At 43.6% G+C, this 23,216-nt stretch overlaps 2 protein-coding genes across 2 annotated transcripts in view; one reads left to right on the forward strand and one right to left on the reverse strand.

Annotated features, from left to right (window-relative positions):
• Nucleotides 1-13,065, forward strand: part of Nup154 (nuclear pore complex protein Nup154) — a 362,979-nt gene extending 349,914 nt beyond the window's left edge. Inside the window, exon 10 of the mRNA XM_075869915.1 lies at nt 12,256-13,065. Within this exon, the coding sequence (XP_075726030.1) occupies nt 12,256-12,426 (171 nt within the window). The 3' untranslated portion in view covers nt 12,427-13,065. The remainder of the gene's footprint in view (nt 1-12,255) is intronic.
• LOC142767707 (uncharacterized) lies at nt 1,253-12,461 on the reverse strand. Its single transcript, XM_075869917.1, has 5 exons — nt 12,330-12,461; nt 7,273-7,335; nt 5,031-5,119; nt 1,698-1,857; nt 1,253-1,600 (listed from the first exon to the last, which is right to left on the reverse strand). Exons 4-5 carry the CDS (start codon nt 1,798-1,800, stop codon nt 1,323-1,325), a joined length of 381 nt encoding a protein of 126 aa, XP_075726032.1. The 5' UTR covers nt 1,801-1,857; nt 5,031-5,119; nt 7,273-7,335; nt 12,330-12,461; the 3' UTR covers nt 1,253-1,322.
• Nucleotides 13,066-23,216: the final 10,151 nt, after the last annotated feature.

Consider the following 23,216-nt stretch of genomic DNA (forward strand, 5'->3'; position numbering starts at 1 on the left):
CACAAGTCTAACTCCTTTGTTTTAGTTAGAGCTTGTTAAGGTACGAGTCGAATCAACCGGCAAAAGCAGACAAAAACCCAAAAGCTGGTGTGATAGGAAGCTAAGAGAGCCATAGTAAGACGTCAAGAAGCCTGCAGAGAACACAAGTATGCTAAATAGAGGGTGAACCGGTATATGACGTCAAAAAAAGGGATAACTTTGTGACTTAAAGAAGGGAAGCGTCCGATTTGATTAGTGACAAGATTAGAAGAAAGGGGGCCCAATGGATGCTGGAAGTAAGCAAAAAAGATAGGAAGACTGCTGCAAAGCTTGGAAGCCATCTCAACTCGCTGAGTAACAAGACGAGCATGAAACAAACTGGTATATCTACAGTTCAAGGAGTCAGACTAGAAGGATGAGGCCATTGAACCCAGGCAGCACGCCGCCATTGGACCAATCTTGGACCAACATCGGCTAACATCGGCACCGACGTCGGAAGTGCAACTTCTTCCAATGTCGGGCCGACGTTCAAGCCAATGATGGGCCGACGTTTTGCCGATGTTTTAGCCAGTATGCAACCAACATTGGGCCGACGAAGGCCCATCGTATTGCCAACAAAGCTGCCAATGTTCGGCCAACATTGGGCCATATTTCAGCCAATCACATGCCATTTTTACGCCGATGTTTGCTGCACGACGAATATTGGCTACGGATGTACGACCGACATTGGACCAATCCAGGGCCACATTGCAGCCAATCAAATGCCGTTATTACACCGATGTTTCCTGCACGACGAATATTGGCTACTGGTTGGCTTGCCATTATGTAACCATTATTAGTAGGGAATTTTTCTTACCGGAAGATTTAAACAATATGCCTCGATGACCCGCTCTTGTAGCTTTGCAGCCCTGTATACTTGGGGCAACAGAAAATTGAATGCTGAGAACTGAAAGCAGTTACTCGATCTATTTCATCTTTTATACCTCATTCCCTTTGCTAACACTAGAAGTGTAGTTTATTTTTTTACCAATTTATCTTTTGCAATAGCGAGTGCTTTATTTGGTACTGGTATTTGGTACAGATCGAAAAAAGTCGTTAGGAAGTAAATGCTGAAAGCGTATGTCCCCCACTTGCAATCCCCACATATGTCCCCCACATGGTAATCGAGAATATTCATAGTTTAGAGCATTTTTTTGTAACTAAAACATGGTGATGGTGCTTCCGAATCAGCATAAGCTAGCCGAACAGTGCACCACCGACAGTCTGCAGACTATTTATTCTTTGTTTTTTTTATTTATTTGGTACAACAAAAAATGTATACATTGAAAAATATATATACACAACTAAAAAAGGCCCGCTCTACTGCAGGTCAGTTGCGTTGGGGGCGCAGTGACAGTGGTGCTGTCGAGGCCCTGGCTGCAGTGGCTGGGCAGGAAGCCAGCTGCCGCGAGCAGCCGATAATCTGCACTCTGAGAGTGGGGATTATCGAGCTGCTCCACAACAAATGTTTCTCTGAAGCGCCGCTTTCTGCCCCCACAGCGATCACCAGACCCTGGCAGCCACCTCTTAATAAAGTTGAGGGCCTCCACCTGGTCGCACCCTGCTTTTTGGCAGATGACATCTGCATACAAGAACAGAAATACCATAGTACACATGAAGCACTGCAGTACAGAGAATACACAAGGGTACACACACATAAAACAATGAACAAGTCTAACCTGTCACTAATCTACAGAGCCTCAGGTTCACAAAGGCCCTTTTCCCTTTTCTGCCATGAAGGCTGTACAGCACTTGCACGTCATGTGCCAATACAGCCTTCATGGCATTCACACCAATTTCTCGGAGGCCACGTCCCCCAATCTGCAGGAGGTGCTTGCGCTGTAAAAAAATGCAAGAAGCATAGATGGGGTAAACGCAACAGCACATCGAAATGTTTTCATGATAAAAATCTGCAAGAAGAGGACACCGAAAACAACAACTTGAATTTTTGGGCATCACAACACTTCATAGTTTTTTTACGCTAACTTCAACTCACTTGACCTAAAATGGTTTCCACATCAGCCCTCTCACACTCAGTGTGAGAACCTTTCAGAGTCCTTCTCTGAATGCAGTTTCGCTGTTATGAAATCAAATACAACACTGTTATAACCCTTAATAAATATTGATTCTAGCTATGTAATAGTATAATTACTTTGTACAGTGCTCAAATTCCAATACACGTTTCTTCGAGGTTACAATGTTTTTGCCTGAATGTTGACCAGGAGTAGCTTCTACAGGTGAAAAACGATAAAATATGTGGAATTCAAAAAGAAGCTTGGACATGTTTTTAATCAATGCGTTGTAAGCAGAGCACAACAAAATAAATGAACATGACCAAGGCGTACTAAGAGGCAACCTTAGAGCGACCAAATCTTGGTCATAAATGAAACTGATAGAAAAATAAAGGTCGCATTAGATGGTCGCACCATTTGCTGTTTATATTTTTCTGTGATAGCCAACAAAGAGGCATGTCGCTATAGAAATCTCATCACAATAAACAAAGGTGCATTTTTCTTCACACTGCGAAATTGGGTGCATGTTAGATTTATAAAAAAGTAAGAAATCAGCTAACACAAGGCAGGGTGAACTGTAGCTCAAAGTAGAGAGAGCCACAGCGGACACGAAATAGGGTGATAAATGAACAAAATTACTGTATGTCTGTTTTAAGCAGGCTATTGCTAGTCACTGCCCATCAAACACACGATGCCGCCTACATCGTCTGCTAGCTTAGGACAGTTCACTCGGACTTCACAGACTATAGTAAATACAGTCGAATCTCATTAATTCCAACACACTTAATTCGAACTCACGCTGTGGTCCTATCAAAGCTATACCGCGCTCCAAAAATGCTCTCAGCACCCCGCCCAATCCTGCGGTGGCACTTCAGACACCTCATCGCTGTGCTTGAAGAAGAAAATGAAGAAAAGGAAAGAAAAGACTGCGGTGGAATGTTTGCCAAATGCCAATCTGCGACATTCCTGTGCCACGCTTCGGCTTTTTCCGTCCCTGCCACGTAGAGACCCTGGAGACTCTTAACACTGCGCATGAAGAGAAAGAGGGGAAAAAAAGCTGTCGCAGAGAGTTGGCTCTCTCATGCCGATCTGCAACGCGCCGGTGTCACGCTTCCCTGTTTTTTGTTCCTGCTATGTAGAGACTCTTCTCCTTTCAACACCGCGCATGAAGAGAGAGAAAAAAAAAAGCTGCCGCGGAGTGTTTCTCTCTCGAATGGCGATCTGCTTTTCTCCAGGTGGAGACGCTCCTCCATTCTCATCATGTGCTGGCCACGCTCCGGCTGCAGCGCAGATGGTAACCGTAGAAACACAGTTGTCTTCGAAGAGTGTCAGCACTGGACATTGCCGCGTGCAACTTCTTTTGCCAGGAGAATACTGAAGCCAAAGTACAAATGCTTTGCAAACTGCACGCAAAACTTGTTGACTCGTTGCAAGGCCAACGTGTACAGACATGTATTGACTACTTTAATTAATGACGAATGTCCTGTAATTTGTGAATAAAATTTCTCCATGCACATGCATCACTGCATGGTGAGCCCTCCACTCGTTTACCGTATTTACTCTATTCTACCGCGCCCTCGATTGTAACGCGCGCCCGATTTCCACGACAAAAAAAAAAAAAAAAAGCTAAGACATCGGTTGCAACGCGCACCCCTTTTTTCTCGTTGGCCTGCTTGATCACACCACTCGCGAAAACGACTCTTTTTGAGAGCGTCTTCCGTTTAAATATGACGTACGGGGAAGCTTATGCCTATCTGACGTGCAACAGAGCATTGCTGTCACTCTAGTTTTACCGTGGCCCGATGTCAGTACACAAACTTGCTTCGCCCCCTTCTCCTAGATGGTTGTGGTGCCAGGCATGTCGAAGTAAAGAGGCGTGTGATCAGCATTTCCGATTTGCCCAAGCAGGTAGCCGTTGTTGTGCCGCAAGTTTAGGAGGAACCTCTGAAGACTCTGAAGCTTTTCTTCGTACTCCTCCGGCAACTTCCGGCATATGCCCGTTCGCCTTCGGAGGAAAAAGCCTTTTCTCTTCATAAAGTTCGTTAGCCAGCACCTGCTCGCTTTAAAATGGCTCTGCATTAGCCCTTTTTCTAAGGCTAACTGCATAGCCTGCACTTGGAGCAGTTCTGTCGTCACGGGCCGCTGTGCCGCTCACTGCTTAATCACATACTCGCCGAGCAGCTCTTCAATTTGTGGAAACCGACCCTGCTGTGGTCCACTGAAGCCTTTGCGTGAATCTTTGCTGTCGACAATATTCTGCTTTTGTTTCCCCCAGTCCCGCACGCACGTTTCGGGAACTCCGAATGACCGCGATGCGGCCCGATTTCTGTCCGTTCCGGCACACGCGACGACTTTTCTTTTAGAAGCAGCATTGTGGTGAACTCGTCGAGTTTTTGGAGTCGGCCCTACCATGCCGTCGATGCTAATGTACTACAAGATGACGAACTCCTCAGCACATGTAGGAAGTGCCGCGCATGGGAAACACATAGGCAGAAATGACCGACGTGCCATGCCGACGCACGTAGGGGGCGGCCATTTTGTAAGTTGTGATGGCAATAGAATGACCATATTCATTTTTTTTTTTTCGTACTCGATTCTAACGCACATGCGATTTATGAACTCTCTTAACCGGAAAAAAGGTGCGTGTTAGATTCAAGTAATTACGGTAACTTTCATTATCTTGAACTTCTTTTAATTTGAACAAATTTTCTGGCCTCTTTGAGTACGAATTATTCAAATTCGACTGTAGTACAGTGGCTCATGAGATAACCTGACTAGTTTGTTTCCCGAAACACAGTATCTTAAAGCAATACTAAATTTCTGCATGTTACATAGGCATATTAAAAATCAAGAAATATACACCAAAGCCGCAGCCACAGCTTTACTCTGCACAGCTGCCTCTGCTGCCTCCACTTCTCCAATTGTACCAGCAGGCAGCTGGGGAAGGTCAGAAGGGCGCTGTGCTGGCTGGGCGTGCTGAGGCACGGACAAGAGCCGTACCTAGTGCTTCAGCTGTCGCACCTCCTGCAGAACCTCTTTTTGTTGCTGCCGGATGCCAAGTTGGATCCGCACGATCCGTAGCAACAGAGCTGAAACATACAAGAGTACATACCATATTTACTCGCACAATTTGCATCCTCACATAATTTGCTCACCAGTATAATTAGCCAGCCTGCTTTACTACAAGAAACTTTTTGCTCGCATACTTTGCCCTCCCCAACCAGCCCGAGCCACCTTGCCAGCACACACACAGACACATTTGACTTCATGATGCTCTGGTCAGGCACATCTCTTGTCGAGCAGGCGAGTGCAGTCTTACACAAAATGGACTGAGTGCAAGGTCCCTTCTTCCATGAACTTTTATGCTTTCCCTAGAATATCGAACTTGAAAACCGAAACTTGTTTATGTGTAGTCCGAAATGCCTAAAGGTTTGCCTCCTATCTTCCCATCTCTTCCACGGCAAGAATGTATTCCCGAGACACAGCACAGATGTTGAACGCGTGCAAGGACCTGTCACATCAACTAGATGAGGCAGGTTTTCGCACTCATTTTTTTTTTTTCGGTTTCGCCATCTGGCCATTGCGTTTTTACCGTTCCTTGTGATAGGCTACAATAATTATATACTAGGCAGATTGCTGTTATAAAGCTTACCGAAGAAAACTGAAACCGTGCTACCGCTAAGCACATCAGCGTGGAGTTCTTCGACATGCAATATTCAGTATGGGAGCCAGCAGAAGAGTGCGTTGAATAAGACTTAGCATAGAAGCTTGGGTGTGTTGGTTAGATATCGGAGGGAACACAACGCAATAGAAGACTGGGACAAGGAATGGACACACACACACATGAAGGGCGACACACACAGCACTGTGTTGGCATCGCGCTTCCTTGTCTGCATCTTACTTTACGTTGGGTTCCCGACAGTTATTGGAGAGTACTTATGTTCTCTGGTATAACCCTGTCGTGGGAACTGGTTTTTGTGAGCACTGTTTGGAAGAACTTCAAGAAAATGGGGGCATTTGAACAGGCTTAGCAAACAAATGACAATCCGCTTTGAGACAGCTGTGACAGCACCTGCAACATATATTCCCAGTTGAGCCTATAGGCCAGCGATTCCTACTAGCTTCGCACATGACCGGATTGACAAAAAAAGTACACATAATACGCGAGTATATACAGCATTTGACTCTGTAGCTTTGATGAACCAGGCAGATACACAAATTTATCCAAAACTCCATTGATTCTGTTGCAAAATTATTCAACAAAGAAATTGCGATGTTATCCATGTTACTATACGATTGTGGGACTTTACCGTTGCAGCTTTCCAGGAGGCACACATAGTGCAGCGTTAGTTCAGCACTCGCAGTTAATTGTATGAAGTAGGTTGCTCACAGCAACTGACTGCATGCAATGGTGAACATCTTGCATGCTTGCACCGCTGTTTCAGCATGCTGGCTGCTTCCCATACGGCTATCAATTGATGTTCACAAAATTGGGAAGATGAAGAAAGACTACACAGTGCACTCTGGCCACCCTATACTCCAAACCTCCAGCCAACAAACAAACAAAAGAAACAGAAGTATGCAAATGAATATTATTCCTAATGCAGCTGGAATGGAGTGTAGTTTTCACCAATTCTGTGTGTTAAGTCAATATGGAGTGAGTTAACTCCATAAAGTAGCTTTTCTCATAACAGTGTTCACTCTATTGTAACACAAGGAGTGACTTCATAGCATCTAGAAGGAAAAATAGAATCTTCAGTATTTGATAGAAATGTGAGACTCTACCTTAAAACAACAATAATCTGGAAAAAGAACTCATTACATTCGAAAAAAAAAAGGTAGCACAGTTGATCCCCTTTACAAGAGACACTGATGTAACAGACAAACGGGGATAAGAGGCACCAGTGTGCAGGCTGACATTTGGCCCATCATGCATCAGGCACTCCGTAGATGCGCCTGTGCAGCCGGGAGCCCTGCAGTCAAGCATGCTGAGCAAGACTGTTGACCACTGTGCAATGACACATTGCCATAAAATTTCAAAACTTCATTTCACAGACTTCTGCAAAAGCTTCTTACACTCTTGCATAATTTTTGCACAAGCTTCTCTCATTCTTGCGTGATTTTCGTCAGAACATATAAGTGTTGGAAGTTGTATGTCCCCGAAAACTTGCACAATACAAATAGCATACATTAAAGTCTATCACTTAATACGTGCATAGTGTAACAATGAAAGGAAACTCACGCATGGTTTGCTCCGAGCCTTCCCCGTGCGGTGCCTCCTTGAGCCTTGGAGAGCACTGTACAGCTAGAGCAAAGTAGCATCAATCCAGTGTTAATGGCAGGTTAACAAGACAACACAACTAACCCCCATATTCATAAACGCTCCCCGACTCGACTTTCACCCTTCACTTGACAGAGTTGAGCACTGTGCCGCTGCTCGTTTGAAAGCGACGCTGCGCTACTCGAGAATCACAGCAGATTATTGCTGACATGCAGCAATTTTCTCTGCTTAGAGACAGCGCTCCCATCAGCCATCTCAAGTGAAGGTGAAGCGTTGAGTGGAGGGACGTTCTAGAATACGGGGGTAAGATTGGTTGCAAGAACACTAGAATAGACACACTTAATTTTTACACTTCATCTATATTGTACAGCTACACACATTCTGCATCCTTATAATGCAACATATACATACAGGCTTATAAACTAAACACTGTAGGCTGCTCAAATAACACCTACACAAAAAGATTACCCAAAAGTGGCCATGCGCAAAGTACTTTTATTTGAAACTCACAAAACTTTTGCGGTGATGGAGAATAAATAAGACAGGTTACGCTTGGAGGCACATGAGACCTTTGCAGCTTTCATAAAGTACAAAAAACAATATGGTATGTGTGTGTGTATGTACGCATGAAGCTTCAGCCTTTACATACGGTTTCTTGAAAGAATCGACTATGAATTTTGTGGCACCTGTGTCCTTCAGCGCAATTGAAAGCCTGCTGATCAGTGTGTGCAATTGTGGAATAGTTACATGGAAAATGGCGTGAAACACCTAAAATCAAATTTTTCTAGCTAGGAAATATGCAGCTGTGTATACACAACACATGCTGCAAACAGTGGGAGGTGACCACAAGAGTGATTTGAGTGTAAGCGGCAGTATTCCGCATTCATGCACCCCGCCATTTTCAACTGTTGCCCAAAAGCAGCACCACTTCAGCGTGCTACTTTTTTTTTTTACATCATAAACAGCACGGAATACAGCGAGGATGAAAACAACATATGCAATTAAATTTTGAGCACTATTTATGGTGCGCATGATTGATTGATTGATATGTGGGGTTTAACGTCCCAAAACCACTATATGATTATGATAGACGCCGTAGTGGAGGGCTCCGGAAATTTAGACCACCTGGGGTTCTTTAACGTGCACCTAAATCTGAGCACACGGGCCTACAACATTCCCGCCTCCATCGGAAATGCAGCCGCCGCAGCCGGGATTCGAACCCGCGCCCTGCGGGTCAGCAGCCGAGTACCTTAGCCACTAGACCACCGCGGCGGGGATGGTGCGCATGAAAAAAAAAAAAGTCCTTTGTACAACGATGAATTCATAATTTGCCTTCACGGACCTTCTGTTAGGCTGCACCACATACAGATTTTTTGTGGCTTTCAAAAGAGATTTGAAAAAAAAAAAAATAATAATAATAACCGTGTTTACTCTCGTCATGAGCGCACTCACTAAGTCACCCTCATTTCAGTCGCCAAAATTGAATTTTTTTTTCTTCCACATATTAAACACACACCTTACGTTCATCCGCTGAAGTCCCACGGGCTCCCCCCCCCCCCCCCCTTGCCGCCTTCGATCGCTGCCACGTGCCATTTTATTTTTGTTTCTATTTGTTCATGGAACGTCCCCTGTCTTTTTTAATTATCTCTTGTAACATATGAGGCATTATCTTGTTCCCGAGGTGCCACAGGTGCTCTGCTATGTAGATGCACCATTAAACTAGTATTTTTGATCAACTGTGCATTTCTGATGTTTACCTTGCAAGTACGTAAAACTGGCATGCTTCTTGATCTACGATACACATGTGGCTTGTCTCACTTTGAAGGAAAAGTTAGCATACAATGGTGTAAATGCTTAGAATTTGAAATATTGAGGCAGCAGCACACCGGAGATGATCATATGGTAAAGAAACAAGAGCTGCCTTATTACTGGCAAGTTGTCACTTATATGTACAAATAAATTTTGCGAGCTAAAAAAAGTACAAAAGCACAGCGAGGCTATGATGCGGTTCAACCTGTAGATTCGCTTCATTTATCATGCCATATGATGAAGCTTCCTTTGGTAAAACTGCTCAGATAAGAAAAAAAGTTTGCTGTCCAATACGGCAACTATACAAAGTGTGCACGTGCATCTCGCAGCGCCTTTTCGTCACTTCCGAAATGCGCCACCAACATGCCCGGGCACCAACCGAATCTATCACCTACAACTGCCATGTTGTCTCCTCCTGCTTGCACCCGTTTAGTTTTGCCTCACGATGCAAGTTTGAGAAATTATGAGCTGCTAGTGAGGCAAGTTGATTTAGTAGTCCACGCAGAGGGGGCAGAGCTTAGGGTGTTTCTTCGCTGAAAGTTATAACCTGAAATTGAGAACGCACATTCCGATTTTCCTAAAAGTACCAGCGTATTTGGCTGGTGCAGATTAACAAAAGCTACTTGAAGAAACTTTGTAATATTTGCATCTTCAGCTGCAACTTCATTACGGGTAAGTGCCATAGCCAAGTATTTACCTGCAAACAGATATAGCTTACCAAGATACTGTACATACAAACTTGTCCACAGTTAAAATCATGATGGCGAGGAAGGCGGTTAAAATCGTGATGGCGATCGCGGAGATTTGGTATTGCATTGAAACAAACTATAAAGAATGGGAAACAATATTAGTTCACTTTGAAGTATAGCCGATCGGTTCAAGTTGGGCATCAGGATTTTCTTTTAATTAGTCAATTAATTCTATACACGGTCTCTATCATGTTCAGTGACTCCACTGTACATTAGCGTACAACAAAAGCAAAATACAAAATGAAAAGTGTGTTAAAGCATACGCGAAAAATAAAGTAATGACTGGCATTACCGCGGCACACGCCACGCAAAGTCGCTATCTGCCTTGTATAATATTTTCCTCGACTATTTCCACAAATTGCAATCAAAGAGGCTCAAGCTCAACATCAGCACTGTTTAAAACACTTGGGGGGGGGGGGAACTGTACTTTGGTGGCGTAGGCCGTGACAATATATTCATAATATTATATCTCTTGTAAACTTGCCTAGCTCTGCACGACTAGTTTTCAATGGGAGCAGCTGCGCTTCGCACAACCACTCTTAAAATTGCGGCTCGAGAGATTTTGAGCTTTCACTTGTTTTTGGGCCAGGCAATTTGTAGTGAAAGCAAGATAATAGGCCTTCATAGGTTGTGGCGGGCAGCCGGTGTACGTCGTGGCTGGTATATGTGTCGCACATCTTGATTATCTGGTCTTGTATCGAGTGAACGAGCGAGGCCTTCCTAATCCAATGAGCTCGTTAAAGTAAGACAACAAAAAACCACAATGCTTCCACATCGTTCACAGCAACATATGACGAGCCCCCAACAAACCGCACTGCAGCACGTGAACTGCCGTAGGTACCCAGGGAGTTACCCGGGCATGGTGGGAGAGGGCGACATCGGCAGAAGTGACATCACAAGAACACTATGTATAAAGGGGACATTTAAAGACTTTTTTCCCATTTTTGAACTTCGTGCACTGTTCTGTCACAATTTAGAGCTCAGAATAGTTGTATTTTGAAAAGGGCACTAATCTATAAGCCCAATGGTTCAAGGATGGGTGCATTTAGGGGGCCCATTCTACGTTTTACTTATGCCTTTCAAGAACTTGCTTACAGGGCCAAAGTCCTGTTTCAGAAAGAACACGCTAGTGCGTGGCAAGCAGTCCGTCAAGCATTAGTGCTGGTGAGATTTGGAAATGCAGCGCATGAGCATCCTCATCTGCTACTTCTCTGCTCATGCTCTCGGGGCTTACTTGCGAGGCACGGTCCTTCGCAATTTTCATTTTCACACTGTAAATCAACTGATACTAACTCTGCCTTCCATTATTTAATAAACCAATATTTCATGGTCACGAGGACGAGCTTAAAATATTTGCTACATCAGACCTGAACAGCATTTTGAGTCATCGAAACTTGCTAATTGCAGCGAGCATTATGCGAAAAATATGATGTGCTTTACGGTGACAACTTGCAAAACACTGCAGCAACGATTAAAATCATGCATTTTTTGTGCTCACAGGAAATCCCTGAAGCAGGAGGCACTGGGCTAGATAAATTGCGCAGCTAAAATACGGATGCGCTTTCCAATGCTGTCATGCGTACAGGCGGAGAAATGGCAGACAAAACTGGGCGCACCCCGATTCTATGCGCATGCGTCCCATTCACAAGCCTCGCTGCCAGTTAGCACCACATGGCTCACTGTCCATGAGCTCGCTTGTTTCCTGTAACAGTGGACCATACGGTACACCTATTTAAAAACGAGGATAGAATGTATATAATGCAGCATCTGATGAAGCCATGACGATGTGTTGCTGATGAAATCTGGAACTCTAGTTAGTACCCTTATTGTTAACCAGCCGACCGACTAGCAAAAAGATTTGCGACTGAAATGATGGCATCTACACCTGCCCTTAAAGGGACACTGAACAAAGTTTTTGCCGCCGAGATTTTCAGCCAAAGCAAAAGATTGGGCCATGAAATTCATAGACAATAATAATTTCAAGCAGAAACTACGCAAACATACTGAATTTAATGAGCCTTTTACAAAATGCCGCGTCTAGCTCTTAGACACGGCGTTTTCTAAAAGGTCGCGACATTTATTTTTCAAGTTTTTTTTTTGTGTGTTATTCAAGATAAATCTACGGTGCATTATTCACAGAAAACAAAATTGCCTCGGTAAGATTTCTTTGCGAGCAGCTTACTAATTTTAAGGCAGGCGCGTTGATTCGTGAACTGAAGCACGCGAGTGATCGATCTTGCCTGCTAGTGGCTAGGCGACAAAGGCTTTACCTCATGTCCTGGTGTAGCTAAGTCACGCAAATGGAGCAGAAAATGTGCATTATCATTTATTTCACCTAAATATCACACGACTTATTGACTTATTATTGACTTATTGCCGGTGACAGGTGATCAGGATGAAGTCGACAAGTTGCAAATCTGAACAAGAATTCACTCGAATGAAAAACCAACCTATACTCACGTGCACGGTGAAGTCGAACACGTCGTCCGTCAATGTTGTCGCTGATGCCCGAAGGAAAGGAGAAGAGGACAAGCGACGGGGTCGTCTCTTTCTATAAAGTCGGCGGAACTGCCAGAACGGCCAACACAAAAGGCATCGGGTTGACATTCCTCCATCTGAGCATCAGTCGCTCAACCCGGGCATGCAGCTGCTACTGGTTCTACTACTATCCTCTTCGTCGTGCCTCTTCCCGACATTGCAGTGTTGCTGCCATACTCGCGAACCTTTTTAAATTAAAGCACGCAATCATGTATTATCGTGCGCCATACTAAACTTAAAAACAGTGCGCCGGTACATGAGATCCCGAAGCGCGGTCCACGCCATCACAAGAGCAATTAGAGAAATGAAACAAAGAAAACAAAAATGTATAAAACATTTTGTCTCAATACGATCCGCAATCCAGTTTCCTGCAGCGGCTTTTGGCTCTGTATGAACGGCCAAGCCAGTGCCAAGCCAAGCTTGCGTCCCTGATCAGCTGTTTTTCTATCGAGAATTCAACAGTGAACTGGCAATTTGTTTAGATGATATTGCTAAAGGGCTTGAAATTGAATATTTCTCTACGTACTACTGCTGTACTTTTCCTCTCTGTTTCCTGATCACAGTGATGAGATTGAGGAGGTTACAATTTAGAAAACAGCAAGTGCAGCTCAAGCATTGCTAGTATCGCTGTTTCGGTAATAAAATGTTACAAAGATTTTGCCCCGCGACCTGCGTGCCGTGTTCGAGCACCCAGTAGAAATTTACGGTGCCGCGTTTGAAAGAGTTGAATAAAATTGCAATATTACGAAAGAAAGGCTCTGAAGCAACATCGCATTTTATCAGGCCTACACCTCCCACACCTAGACGAGTAAAACTCGTCGATATTATCTTGCAAAGCTGTGCATAATATTTAAAACACATTCTTTAGCCCACGATGAATTGTTCTCTCGTGTGGCTTCTCCATTTGGTACTGTCATGTTAACTTACAAAGGCAACTTTCCATATTTAGTCTCTTTAGATGTTGCAAAAGCTTGACACGTGGTGTGTATGCCATACTGATAATTCTCCTCGTAACCTGGGTCCGCCTCTTTAAACAGCGTCGCATTTTATTGTTCGCAATTGTGTTTGTTTTATTCTGTAAACGAGCTGTGTGATTTCATCAACATACAAACACGGAATATACAAACACGGGCGTCTTATTTGGTGCGGTGCACGTTTGTATGCAGCAAATAATGTCATTTCGTCAGCGTGTGTCTGCATACACTTGCATGCCCTGCAGTACGTGTACATAATTAATGCAGTAAGGACTGCAATGCATAGCCTTGCATGGGACATGCACCCTCAGAGAAATGTTGTTTGTTATGAGCCTACTGTTTATCATTACATTTTTTTTTTTCGTTAAAGTTTCATCTCCATATAAAGCAGCTGTATACAGGCACGAGCTTCAGCAGCTTCCTCGTTGTTCCATTTTAAATAAAAACACCAAGCCTACCCGAATCAATGATCTGTTTGCTATCATTACTGTTATGTGTTCTACGATGTACACAAGGACAGTAGTATACAAAAAATAGGGAGGGAATTAAATGCCCTGCCTGCATGGCTGCGCCGTTTCACAAGATCAGGCGCTGCGCTGTGAAGCTTCCTACCGGCCTGCAGAAATTCAAGGGAGCGTACAATAGCGTGGTTCAAGAGGACTTGTGGGGAATACTAGACACACTGGGTGTAAAAGATGGAGTCACTAATCGTTTAAAGGAAATCTATAAAACTAACAAGGTAGTTAAAAAGTGGGAAAAACAGGCATCCAAGCCCACAGTGGTGAAACGTGGACTTAGGCAGGCGTACCCACTGTCACCCTGCTTATTCATGATGTACCTGCAAGGATTAGAGGCCAAATTAGAGGCAAGGGGACTTGGCTTCAACCTCTCTTTAGTCAAACAAGGAAAACTCATTGATCAGGCACTACCAGCATTAATCTACGCAGATGATATAGTGCTAATGGCCGACAACAAGGAAGATTTGCAGAGGTTGATGGACATCTGCGGTAATGAGGGAGATAAGTTAGATTTTAGATTCAGTTAGGAAAAATCAGTAGTCATGATTTTTAATGATAACAAAAGTAGTGAGCTTAGAATACAGGAAGTCACGCTAAAGATAACAGATAAATACAAATAACTGGGCGTATGGATAAGCAATGGGACCGAGTACCTGAGGGAACACGAAATATGCGTGACGACTAAAGATAACAGGAATGCAGCAGTGATGAAAAATAGGGCACTGTGGAATTACAATAGGTATAATGTTGTGAGAGGAATATGGAAAGGGGTCATGGTTCCTGGGCTGACGTTCGGCAACGCGGTCTTGTGCATGAGGTCAGAAGTTCAAGCAAGATTAGAAATTAGGCAACGTGAAATATGTAGGCTTGCTTTAGGAGCTCACGGCAATACACCAAACCAGGGAGTACAAGGTGATATGGGATGGACATCATTTGATGGCACGGAAGCTAGCAGCAAGATAAAATTTGAGAAGCGATTGAGAGAAATGGGGGAGGAGCATTGGGCTATGAAGGTTTTCAGCTACTTGTACATGAAGAATGTCAATACAAAATGGAGGAAGCGAACCAGGAAATTGACTGGTAAATACTTAGAAAACAGCAGGTGGCCAAACCAGAAAGAACTATCGGTTAAAAAGAAACTGCAGGAAACGGAGACTGACATGTGGAGAATTGGCATGATTAAGAAGTCCGCACTAGAGATCTATCGAACTTTTAAGCAGGAAATTGCCAAAGAAAGAATCTATGATAATACTCAGGGTAGTTCTCTACTGTTTGAGGCCAGGACGGGAGTATTGCGAACCAAGACATATCGGGCGAAATATGAAGAGGTAGACACAATATGCAGTGCGTGCGAAGAGAAAGAAAAAACTGCCGAACACTTGACAATGCTCTGTAAAGGGCTTCACTTTATAGTTCAAGATGATGGCGCAGAGTTTTTCAAAGAACTGGTGTTTAGGGACAGGGAGGGCAAAATAAACTTTAAGCGGGTAGACTTAACTAGAAGGAGGTTGTCTGATTGGTGGCTAAAGTCAAGGCACGATTGAAAATTAAGCCCTTCACTTCAAAGTACCCATCCAACTTTACTATTTAAAGGGAAAAAAAAAATCTAGTGGTTAGTTCACTAAGCATTACGGCTAGGTGACGTTAGCCGCCGCCCGATCTAAAGGGTACGGCCACATCCATCCATCTATCCAGCCAAGAATATGCTCTCTGGCTTGTTGCTCCAGGCCTAGTCAGGTAGATTTTCTGGCCTCACCGTTGAATTGTTTGCTCGGGTTGTGGCTTGCAAACATTGCGGTTTTGGGCTTCGTATCGTCTTGTTCCGTCATCATGTCCTCCAAGTGGAGGGCATGTCGCAGTGTGAGGAGGGAGTACGACAAGGCGCTGATAGAATGAGCTATCAGTCTTACCAGGCAGGCGGTTGAGAGCGCACCGAGGCAGCTGACGCACACCAGCACTATCCGCTTCCTGTATAATACAGGCTAGGGAATTATAGAAACACAGAGCAGAAATCAACTCTTGTGCCTCTCTCATGCACTCACAAGGTGGAACCTGCTTCGAACACTGAGAATCGAGCTAAGCAACACCATGCGTGACGATAAATCATGGTCTCCTATTGCAATAATAATTAAGGCACACATGCAAGTCAAACCATTGTCACGCAAGATGAATTCACAACACCATCGAAGTGAACCCAAGGCACGTGCTGATTATTATGTACGGTACTAGCGCTAAATTCATGCAGACGTTTAGTTGGCGCTGCAGTAGGCCTAGTTGAAGAAATGGCCACAGCTACTGCTGTGATGGAGAACGGGCTCATTAACATCTTCATGTAGAATAAAACGGCTTACCCTGAAATGGCTGGGAGTGTCACGCTATCCCTAGCAGTGGCACATGCAGTTGCATATTTAACGATTACAGAAATGGCGTACCGATTTCCAAAGCACCTATCAATACTTCCGTCAAGGCGTAGCACCAAACACTTTATCGCACATTTCGGGAAACATTCCTTTTTCTCCCAATCTGGTGGCTAGGCGTGACTACGCCCAACAATAAGCATGTTATTATGTATGTCGGAGGTATTTTCATCTGATCCCTGAAAAATTATTTCCCTAAACCCATGGAAAAAAAAGAAAATGAAATTCGCACCTGTCATCACATTGCACCCCATCACAGGAATGGGATCAGATTGGCCTGGCGCTCAATACTCCCTTACGCTTAATCAGAGCTCGGTCTGGCACCAGCTCCAGACAAAACCATTTATCATCTCCTGTCTGGCACATCTGTTTTACTCTTCTCTCTCTCAACCAGAGTGCACCATGTACCTGTGGTTCACCCCTGGTGGATCTTTTTCACTGTTTGTGAATTGCACACAAAGCCCTTACTGGTAGATCCTATTCCCAATTCTTCACTATTCTCACGGGAGGCCACTCTTTGGGCAGCTTACATCACGACATGTGCGTGTCATGATGTCAGTGCCGTCTTTTTCAGAGTTGGCGCCGTCTTTTCTTTCTCTTTTGCTCCTTCCCTGTCCTGTGTTTCTGGTGTTGCGCTGCAAACAAGTGAAGATGTTAAAGAACACCAGATGTTCAAAATTTGCTTCTCATTATATATCGTGGTTTTGGGAATTAAAACCCCAGATATATTGAAAGAAGATGCATGAAAAGGGAAGGATGATATTGAAAACTGGCAAAAAAGGGATGACAGACTTTTTAAGCTATGCTGCCATTGAGATTTTCAGCTGTTCACGCAATTCTCACACGTGGCTTTGATGCAGCTATGCACATATCACACAGGCATGCTGACTGTACAGTTAGTATAACTGCAACCTTCATGTACCCAGCCTTCATGTACCCTCTATGACATTTCAGAACATCTGAGTCAGTGTTAGCATCAAGTTATGTTCTTCAAGCTGGGGAACCAGTGTGATGAGTTACCAATTCTACAGAATGAAGCCCTGTTTACCTGGAACAAGCTGCAAGATATATAACTAAACGGCCCTTTTCAGGGCCAGTCAATCTCTGTCCGGCTTGGATACACCAACTGATTCCCTTTATCATCAACCCTCAATAAAACTAGCAAATGTTTGTACATGTGCAAGCAGTGTCATTCAATATCTTAGGAAATGCTTGTGAAGCAATTTCAAGGAGAATCGTTTCTCGGATCTCATAGTGAGGCATTAGGAACACCTTAGTCACACCAAATGCCATTATTCAATGAGAGGAACAAGAGAAATATTTCACTGGGAACTATGAAGTAAACAAAAAAACAAATATTTTCAGATACTGCGAGATCATTTCATAAAAAAGCTCAGAAGTTGCTATGTGTGGCCACATTTAATCTGTGCAAGCATCTTGTGGTTACAAAATTCTGTACCAAACATAGGTTCAGCTTTCTGGAATAGACCGCGCTGCACAAGCTAGCTCAGTGCATGCACTTCTGTACCCTGCCGGAGAATATTTTTACCACCAGTATGTTGTAACGTGAAGTGAAATGGTGATTGCATACTAGGGCGCGTCCTGCAGGACCCCAATAAAGTTGTTTCACTTGATCGGTTGGTGTGCTGTAAGCAGAACATTTCCAAGAAAAATCGTATAGTTTGGAGGAGGACTTAAGCAAGGAAAGGTGGAGATAAAACACTGGATTCACTGGCATTATCCTCACCAAGTATAACATTGTTTTTCTGGTGAAGCTTTGTGTCTGAACAGCGAGCAGGATAAGCTGGTAAAAACATGCAAAATGGGAAGTCTAGCACAGCAATCTGTGCAGTACTGCTCATTTCATGGAGCATTAATTTCACAGGCTTTGCTCATTGTTAGCGTTAAGCCTATATTATGTCCACTGCAGGGTGGAAGCCCAATCTATGTTCCCTGTCCTGTATGAGCCAATTTCATATTATGGCTGATAATTTCTCGATCTCATTGGAACTAATCACCTGCCACCCTCTGCTACATTTCATGTGTCCTAATATAAATTAATTGACATTACTGACCTGTCATCCATCTTTTTTTCTCATTCCCAACTAATGCATTCATTTTTGATAAACTCTGCTTTCTTCCCATGTCCTAATACTATACTAGTCTTTTTTCATTATTCTGAAACATTATCTTTGCTCAGAAGCTAGAAGTTATCAGAAAGAACATAACGACATTCTACCTCCTGAGCATATGGCATCATCAATACAAAAATGTAATAAATGTGAGAAAACATCCTATCTATATAAAAGGCCCTAAAATACGGCAGGAGGCAACAAATAAACTGGTATTTGTATAAAGGCAGTGACAAAAACTTTGACTACTGTCACTTATTCTGATTCTTGGGACATCTTTTTTAGTACATCATAACACATAATTACACATTTACACAATTTATACAGAGGAATTGCCACCACGTGCATTGAGGCCACCCTTCAGAAGTCATGTGAGCACAAGGATGAGGTAAGCCTTAAAAACCAGATTAAAAGACTAAAGGATGCTGGATATCCCAACAGCACCATCACATCCATGTGCTAAACCCTCCTGCAGAAAGTCAAGTTAAACAAAACAGGACCAAAATAAAAACAGAATGACCAAAGATCTCTGCATGCTATACCGTACGTACATAAGGTGTTTCACAATATAAAGAAAATAGCGAGCTGATATGAATTTATCTTGTTATTTGCCATCCCTTGCAAGTTTTCAAAAGTGTGTGTACTACAAAGCAACAGGAATAGCCATTATTTCACCATTCGTCACGAGAATAGGTATACTGAATTCCAATATAATGTTGTGTATGAGATACTATTGACACATGGAAACGTAAACATAATACAAACTGGGCAATGCCCCAATGTTTGAGCAAGACAGCATGCTTAAAATGTTAAGAATGGCTATGGTAGTCGCATGGCCATACACTGTAAAGAATGTAAGTGCAGTTCTATGTTTCATAAAACACTGTTTTTGAAAAAAGCAAGAACAAGAAATGAAAGAGAGACTGTGAAAGCATTTTCTTGTCAGGAAGGCCATGAATCAGTGCATCAGTATACCTTCACTCATCCATTCGGAGAGAGAGTATTCTTTTCTCAGTTAAGATTATATCATCATGGTCTCACATGTGTCGTTGTGCATGAGCACTGTTCTTGTACTCTGTAAAAAAGTGGGTGTAGTACCTTCAATAAAATTTAGTTGGCAGTCAGCGCTCTTTCCTGTCCTTTTTGTTTCTTCCTGAGCTTCTCTCACTGTTACTAGAACACAACCACAATAAACCAACTTGCCCAGATTAAGCTATTGTTGACGAAAAGTCAGAGCATGAAAATACTTCAGGGGCTCAGAACCTCCTCACTACCCGTCTAGTTACGGCCCTGGTCTATGTGTTCCGAGAGTGAAGCACTAGTGGAGCTATCTAACTTAACTATAAACGGTGAGGAGGGTTTCTGTATACTCGAGCTTGTTTCATGACATGGTGAGAGATGGTAGGTTGTTGAAATAATATGCTGTGTGGGAGGTCGAGATTTTGATTGAGAACACTGAGTATGAGCCAGTGACATTAGGCGTTCAAGACTTTTTGTGATATTCACTCTAGCATAGAACCTTGGTTGGTGGTTGACGTGTGCATTTGATCACATTGTAGTCTTCCATCATAATTTTTTTGCCACTTGGCGTCGACGCTCTTGAGTTGTACCAAAGTAATTAAGCATCCAGGTACAAGTATCTTCTGTCAGTGTTTCAATGAAGAGCTGAATATGAGTAATAGCTTCCATCGATACTTCTGGCATTGGTGTTTGCACATTTCTTTTGAAGTTCTCTTGTAAAAAAGGCATTAAAGGTATGTTTTTGTGACTTTTTAGTGTTGGCCAGAACTGCTGGTGTGTCCGAACGGCTCTTCGATTGGTTGTGGTGTTGTCTTGTTCAGGGCCACAGAGCCTTCAGTATTTTTTTATATTTGCCTACACAGGAATGCTCTTTGCATGCTTCTTCAGTACTTTGTATTATTCCTAAAGCATTGACTTCCAGATTTTGATTGTGGTGCTTCAATCTAGTGTTCAACTTCACGCTAGCTTCATTTGCACGCAAAGCAAGAACTCAGGAGTATGGTAACTTTTGCTATGGGTTTTCCCTTCTTCAGTCTACTGTATTTTTGCCTGTGTTGTCTAAGCGCTGACAGCCTCGTGCGACAGCTTTTTTTTTTGTGCACTTATTGTGTGCCAATGACTTATTTGCCTCCTCAGCTAAAGACTTTTTGTATTATAAGAGAAAGCTCTGTCTGTATTGCTTTTGTCATTTGCTGATGGTGTATCTTCAGTACCTTTTCTCAGTGTACACTATACTTGAATGGAAGAGCAGCATGACTACCTTCAGCTGTTAGCAGGCTTTTAGCTGCTGTAATACTGATATATGCTCCTTTCTCGGGCGTTCTATTTTGGATGGTTGGCATGTCATTGCTTCTTTTAAACTTTAAAACTGCAGGTGCACCTTTTTCTGGTTACACCTGGTATATTTTTCCAGTGGTTATATATATATATATATATATATATTGCTAACTTGAGAAACAAGGCCTCTTTACGTTAGGTGCACATCAGGTGGGAAGAGTACTTCTATTACTTGCCAAGATTGTGGCCCCTTATGGTGGGAATCATAATGCACTGTTAATGTGTCAAATTCACATAGCATAATTCCAAGGCACTCGATCAATATCCAAGGAAGAAAATTATGTTCTTTTGCGTGAGTTTCAGCAACTCATAGTAATTTGTATGTAAATGAATACTTCATCATTCTTGGCTGTCATGTTTTATGGAAGCACATGTGCTTCGTTAATAACAAAAAAACACGCACGCTCACGCCACTGCAGTGGCGTGAGCGTGCGTGTTTTTTTTTTGTTATTAACGATTTGCCCTATGCATTCACGTTTCTTCTTTTTTTGTGTGTCGTACTTCTCGTATCACGCAGCCTACCGTTTTGGGCACACGTAAAAAAAGTACATAAAAAAGATGCGTTCCACGCCGAAATTCGCGTTCGCAACGAGCTGGGCACCGACAGGGTGCCCTACGACGCCCACACACTCCGCAACACCTTACCAACCGTTCGCTGCGATGTTGTTGGGAATTCGTGTGGTCGTTGCATGAATATAGCGCGTGCGTGCGTGCGCACGCGCGTCTATGTGTTAGATCACGGCAACTGCATATGTTGTATGATTCAGTCACCATAACGCAACTGATGACCCCCGCTCTTCCCACACGTCAAGCAGCAGCAAGTGCCGTTAACCGTACTGTGCTGTGAACGCAAAACAGATTCGAATAGGTCGCGTAGATAGCTAGCCCGACACATGATACGATAAGATTTGCGTCAGATATTCGACGTCTACATGCACGCGTAAGACAGCGGTATCCGCAGCAGCTTCGTCATACGTACGGATAGCACCGCATCGGACGTCACCTCTGACAGAGAAACTTGATCGGTAATTTTTTCTCACTTAAAAAGTCTACCTTGCACAACTTCAACCAACAATTATGCATTTCAACGAGCTGTGCATGGTTTAATGATTGATTGATTGATATGTGGGGTTTAACGTCCCAAAACCACCATATGATTATGAAAGACGCCGTAGTGGAGGGCTCCGGAAATTTCGACCACCTGGGGTTCTTTAACGTGCACCCAAATCTGAGCACACGGGCCTACAACATTTCCGCCTCCATCGGAAATGCAGCCGCTGCAGCCGGGATTCGAACCCGCGACCTGCGGGTCAGCAGTCGAGTACCTTAGGCACTAGACCGCCGCGGCGGGGCATGGTTTAATGACGAAAAGGTAGTTCTAATATTGTGCCCGGCACATATATTACTCTCTCTCTAACTTGAAAAATCGGCGCGTGAATTGGGGCCAGAACAGCGCCAAAAAGCAGCACACGCAGAAATTGGCTCATATTCTAATATTATGACATCGTGATGTTGACTTTTCAGCTGACACCGGCAATAACGTTCAAACGGCGGGCCAATAATGCCGGTCTTATTGGATGGCTCCGCCCATATTGGCTGCTACTTGTACAACCTGGCCCGATGTGTCCGTTCTAATAGGCCGGCACAGCCTATATGGGCGGAAAGTTCTGAAAGCTGGCCCAATATAACCAATCTAATAGACTGGCACAGCCATCATTGGCGGAATGTTGTTAATGCTGGTCCAACATAGCCGTTCTATTCGGCTGGCAGAACCAATATTGGGGGTACGTTGTCAACGCTGGTCCAACGTCGCCGTTCTATTTGGCTGGCATAGCCAATCTTGGCGGTACATTGTGAAAACTGGGCCGTTCATGGGCCAGGCAATGCCGATCTATCCCCAATATTGGGCCAACCTTCTGTGCTGCCTGGGCCCAGGCAGCACGCCGCCGTTGGACCAATCTTGGACCAACATCGGCTAACATCGGCACCGACGTCGGGCCGACGTCGGAAGTGCAACTTCTTCCAATGTCGGGCCGACGTTCAAGCCAATGATGGGCCGACGTTTTGCCGATGTTGTTGTTGTTGTTGCCCCTTCGCACTGGCACATACCCACTATGGGGGATTGGCCATGAAATCTAGAAGTATCCTATATGAGATATATTAAAAGGTTTATCCTTAATGAAAAAACTAATGATGTAATAGAAAATAATAATTAACTAAAAAGGAATATTAAACTAAACAAATAATTGAAGATTGAATCAAGAAGAGAAAAGGTGAGGTAATACTACAGTGGAAGACAGAAATTTTGAGTAGACCAGACAATCGAGCTTATCTCACCCGGTCACAATCAAATGAATATGCAAATTTCATTCAAAATTAGACAAGTGTCTTCAGAAATATATTTAAGCAG

This window comes from Rhipicephalus microplus, chromosome 7 (assembly GCF_043290135.1).
Source record: "Rhipicephalus microplus isolate Deutch F79 chromosome 7, USDA_Rmic, whole genome shotgun sequence".
NCBI classification, from domain to species: domain Eukaryota; kingdom Metazoa; phylum Arthropoda; class Arachnida; order Ixodida; family Ixodidae; genus Rhipicephalus; species Rhipicephalus microplus.

Excerpts from the sequence above, each read along its gene's own strand:
- LOC142767707 (XM_075869917.1), bottom strand. The coding sequence starts at position 1,800 with ATGAAGGCTGTATTGGCACATGACGTGCAAGTGCTGTACAGCCTTCAT. Across the intron at positions 1,601-1,697 it reads GCTCTGTAGATTAGTGACAG|ATGTCATCTGCCAAAAAGCA; the intron begins GTTAGACTTGTT and ends TCTTGTATGCAG.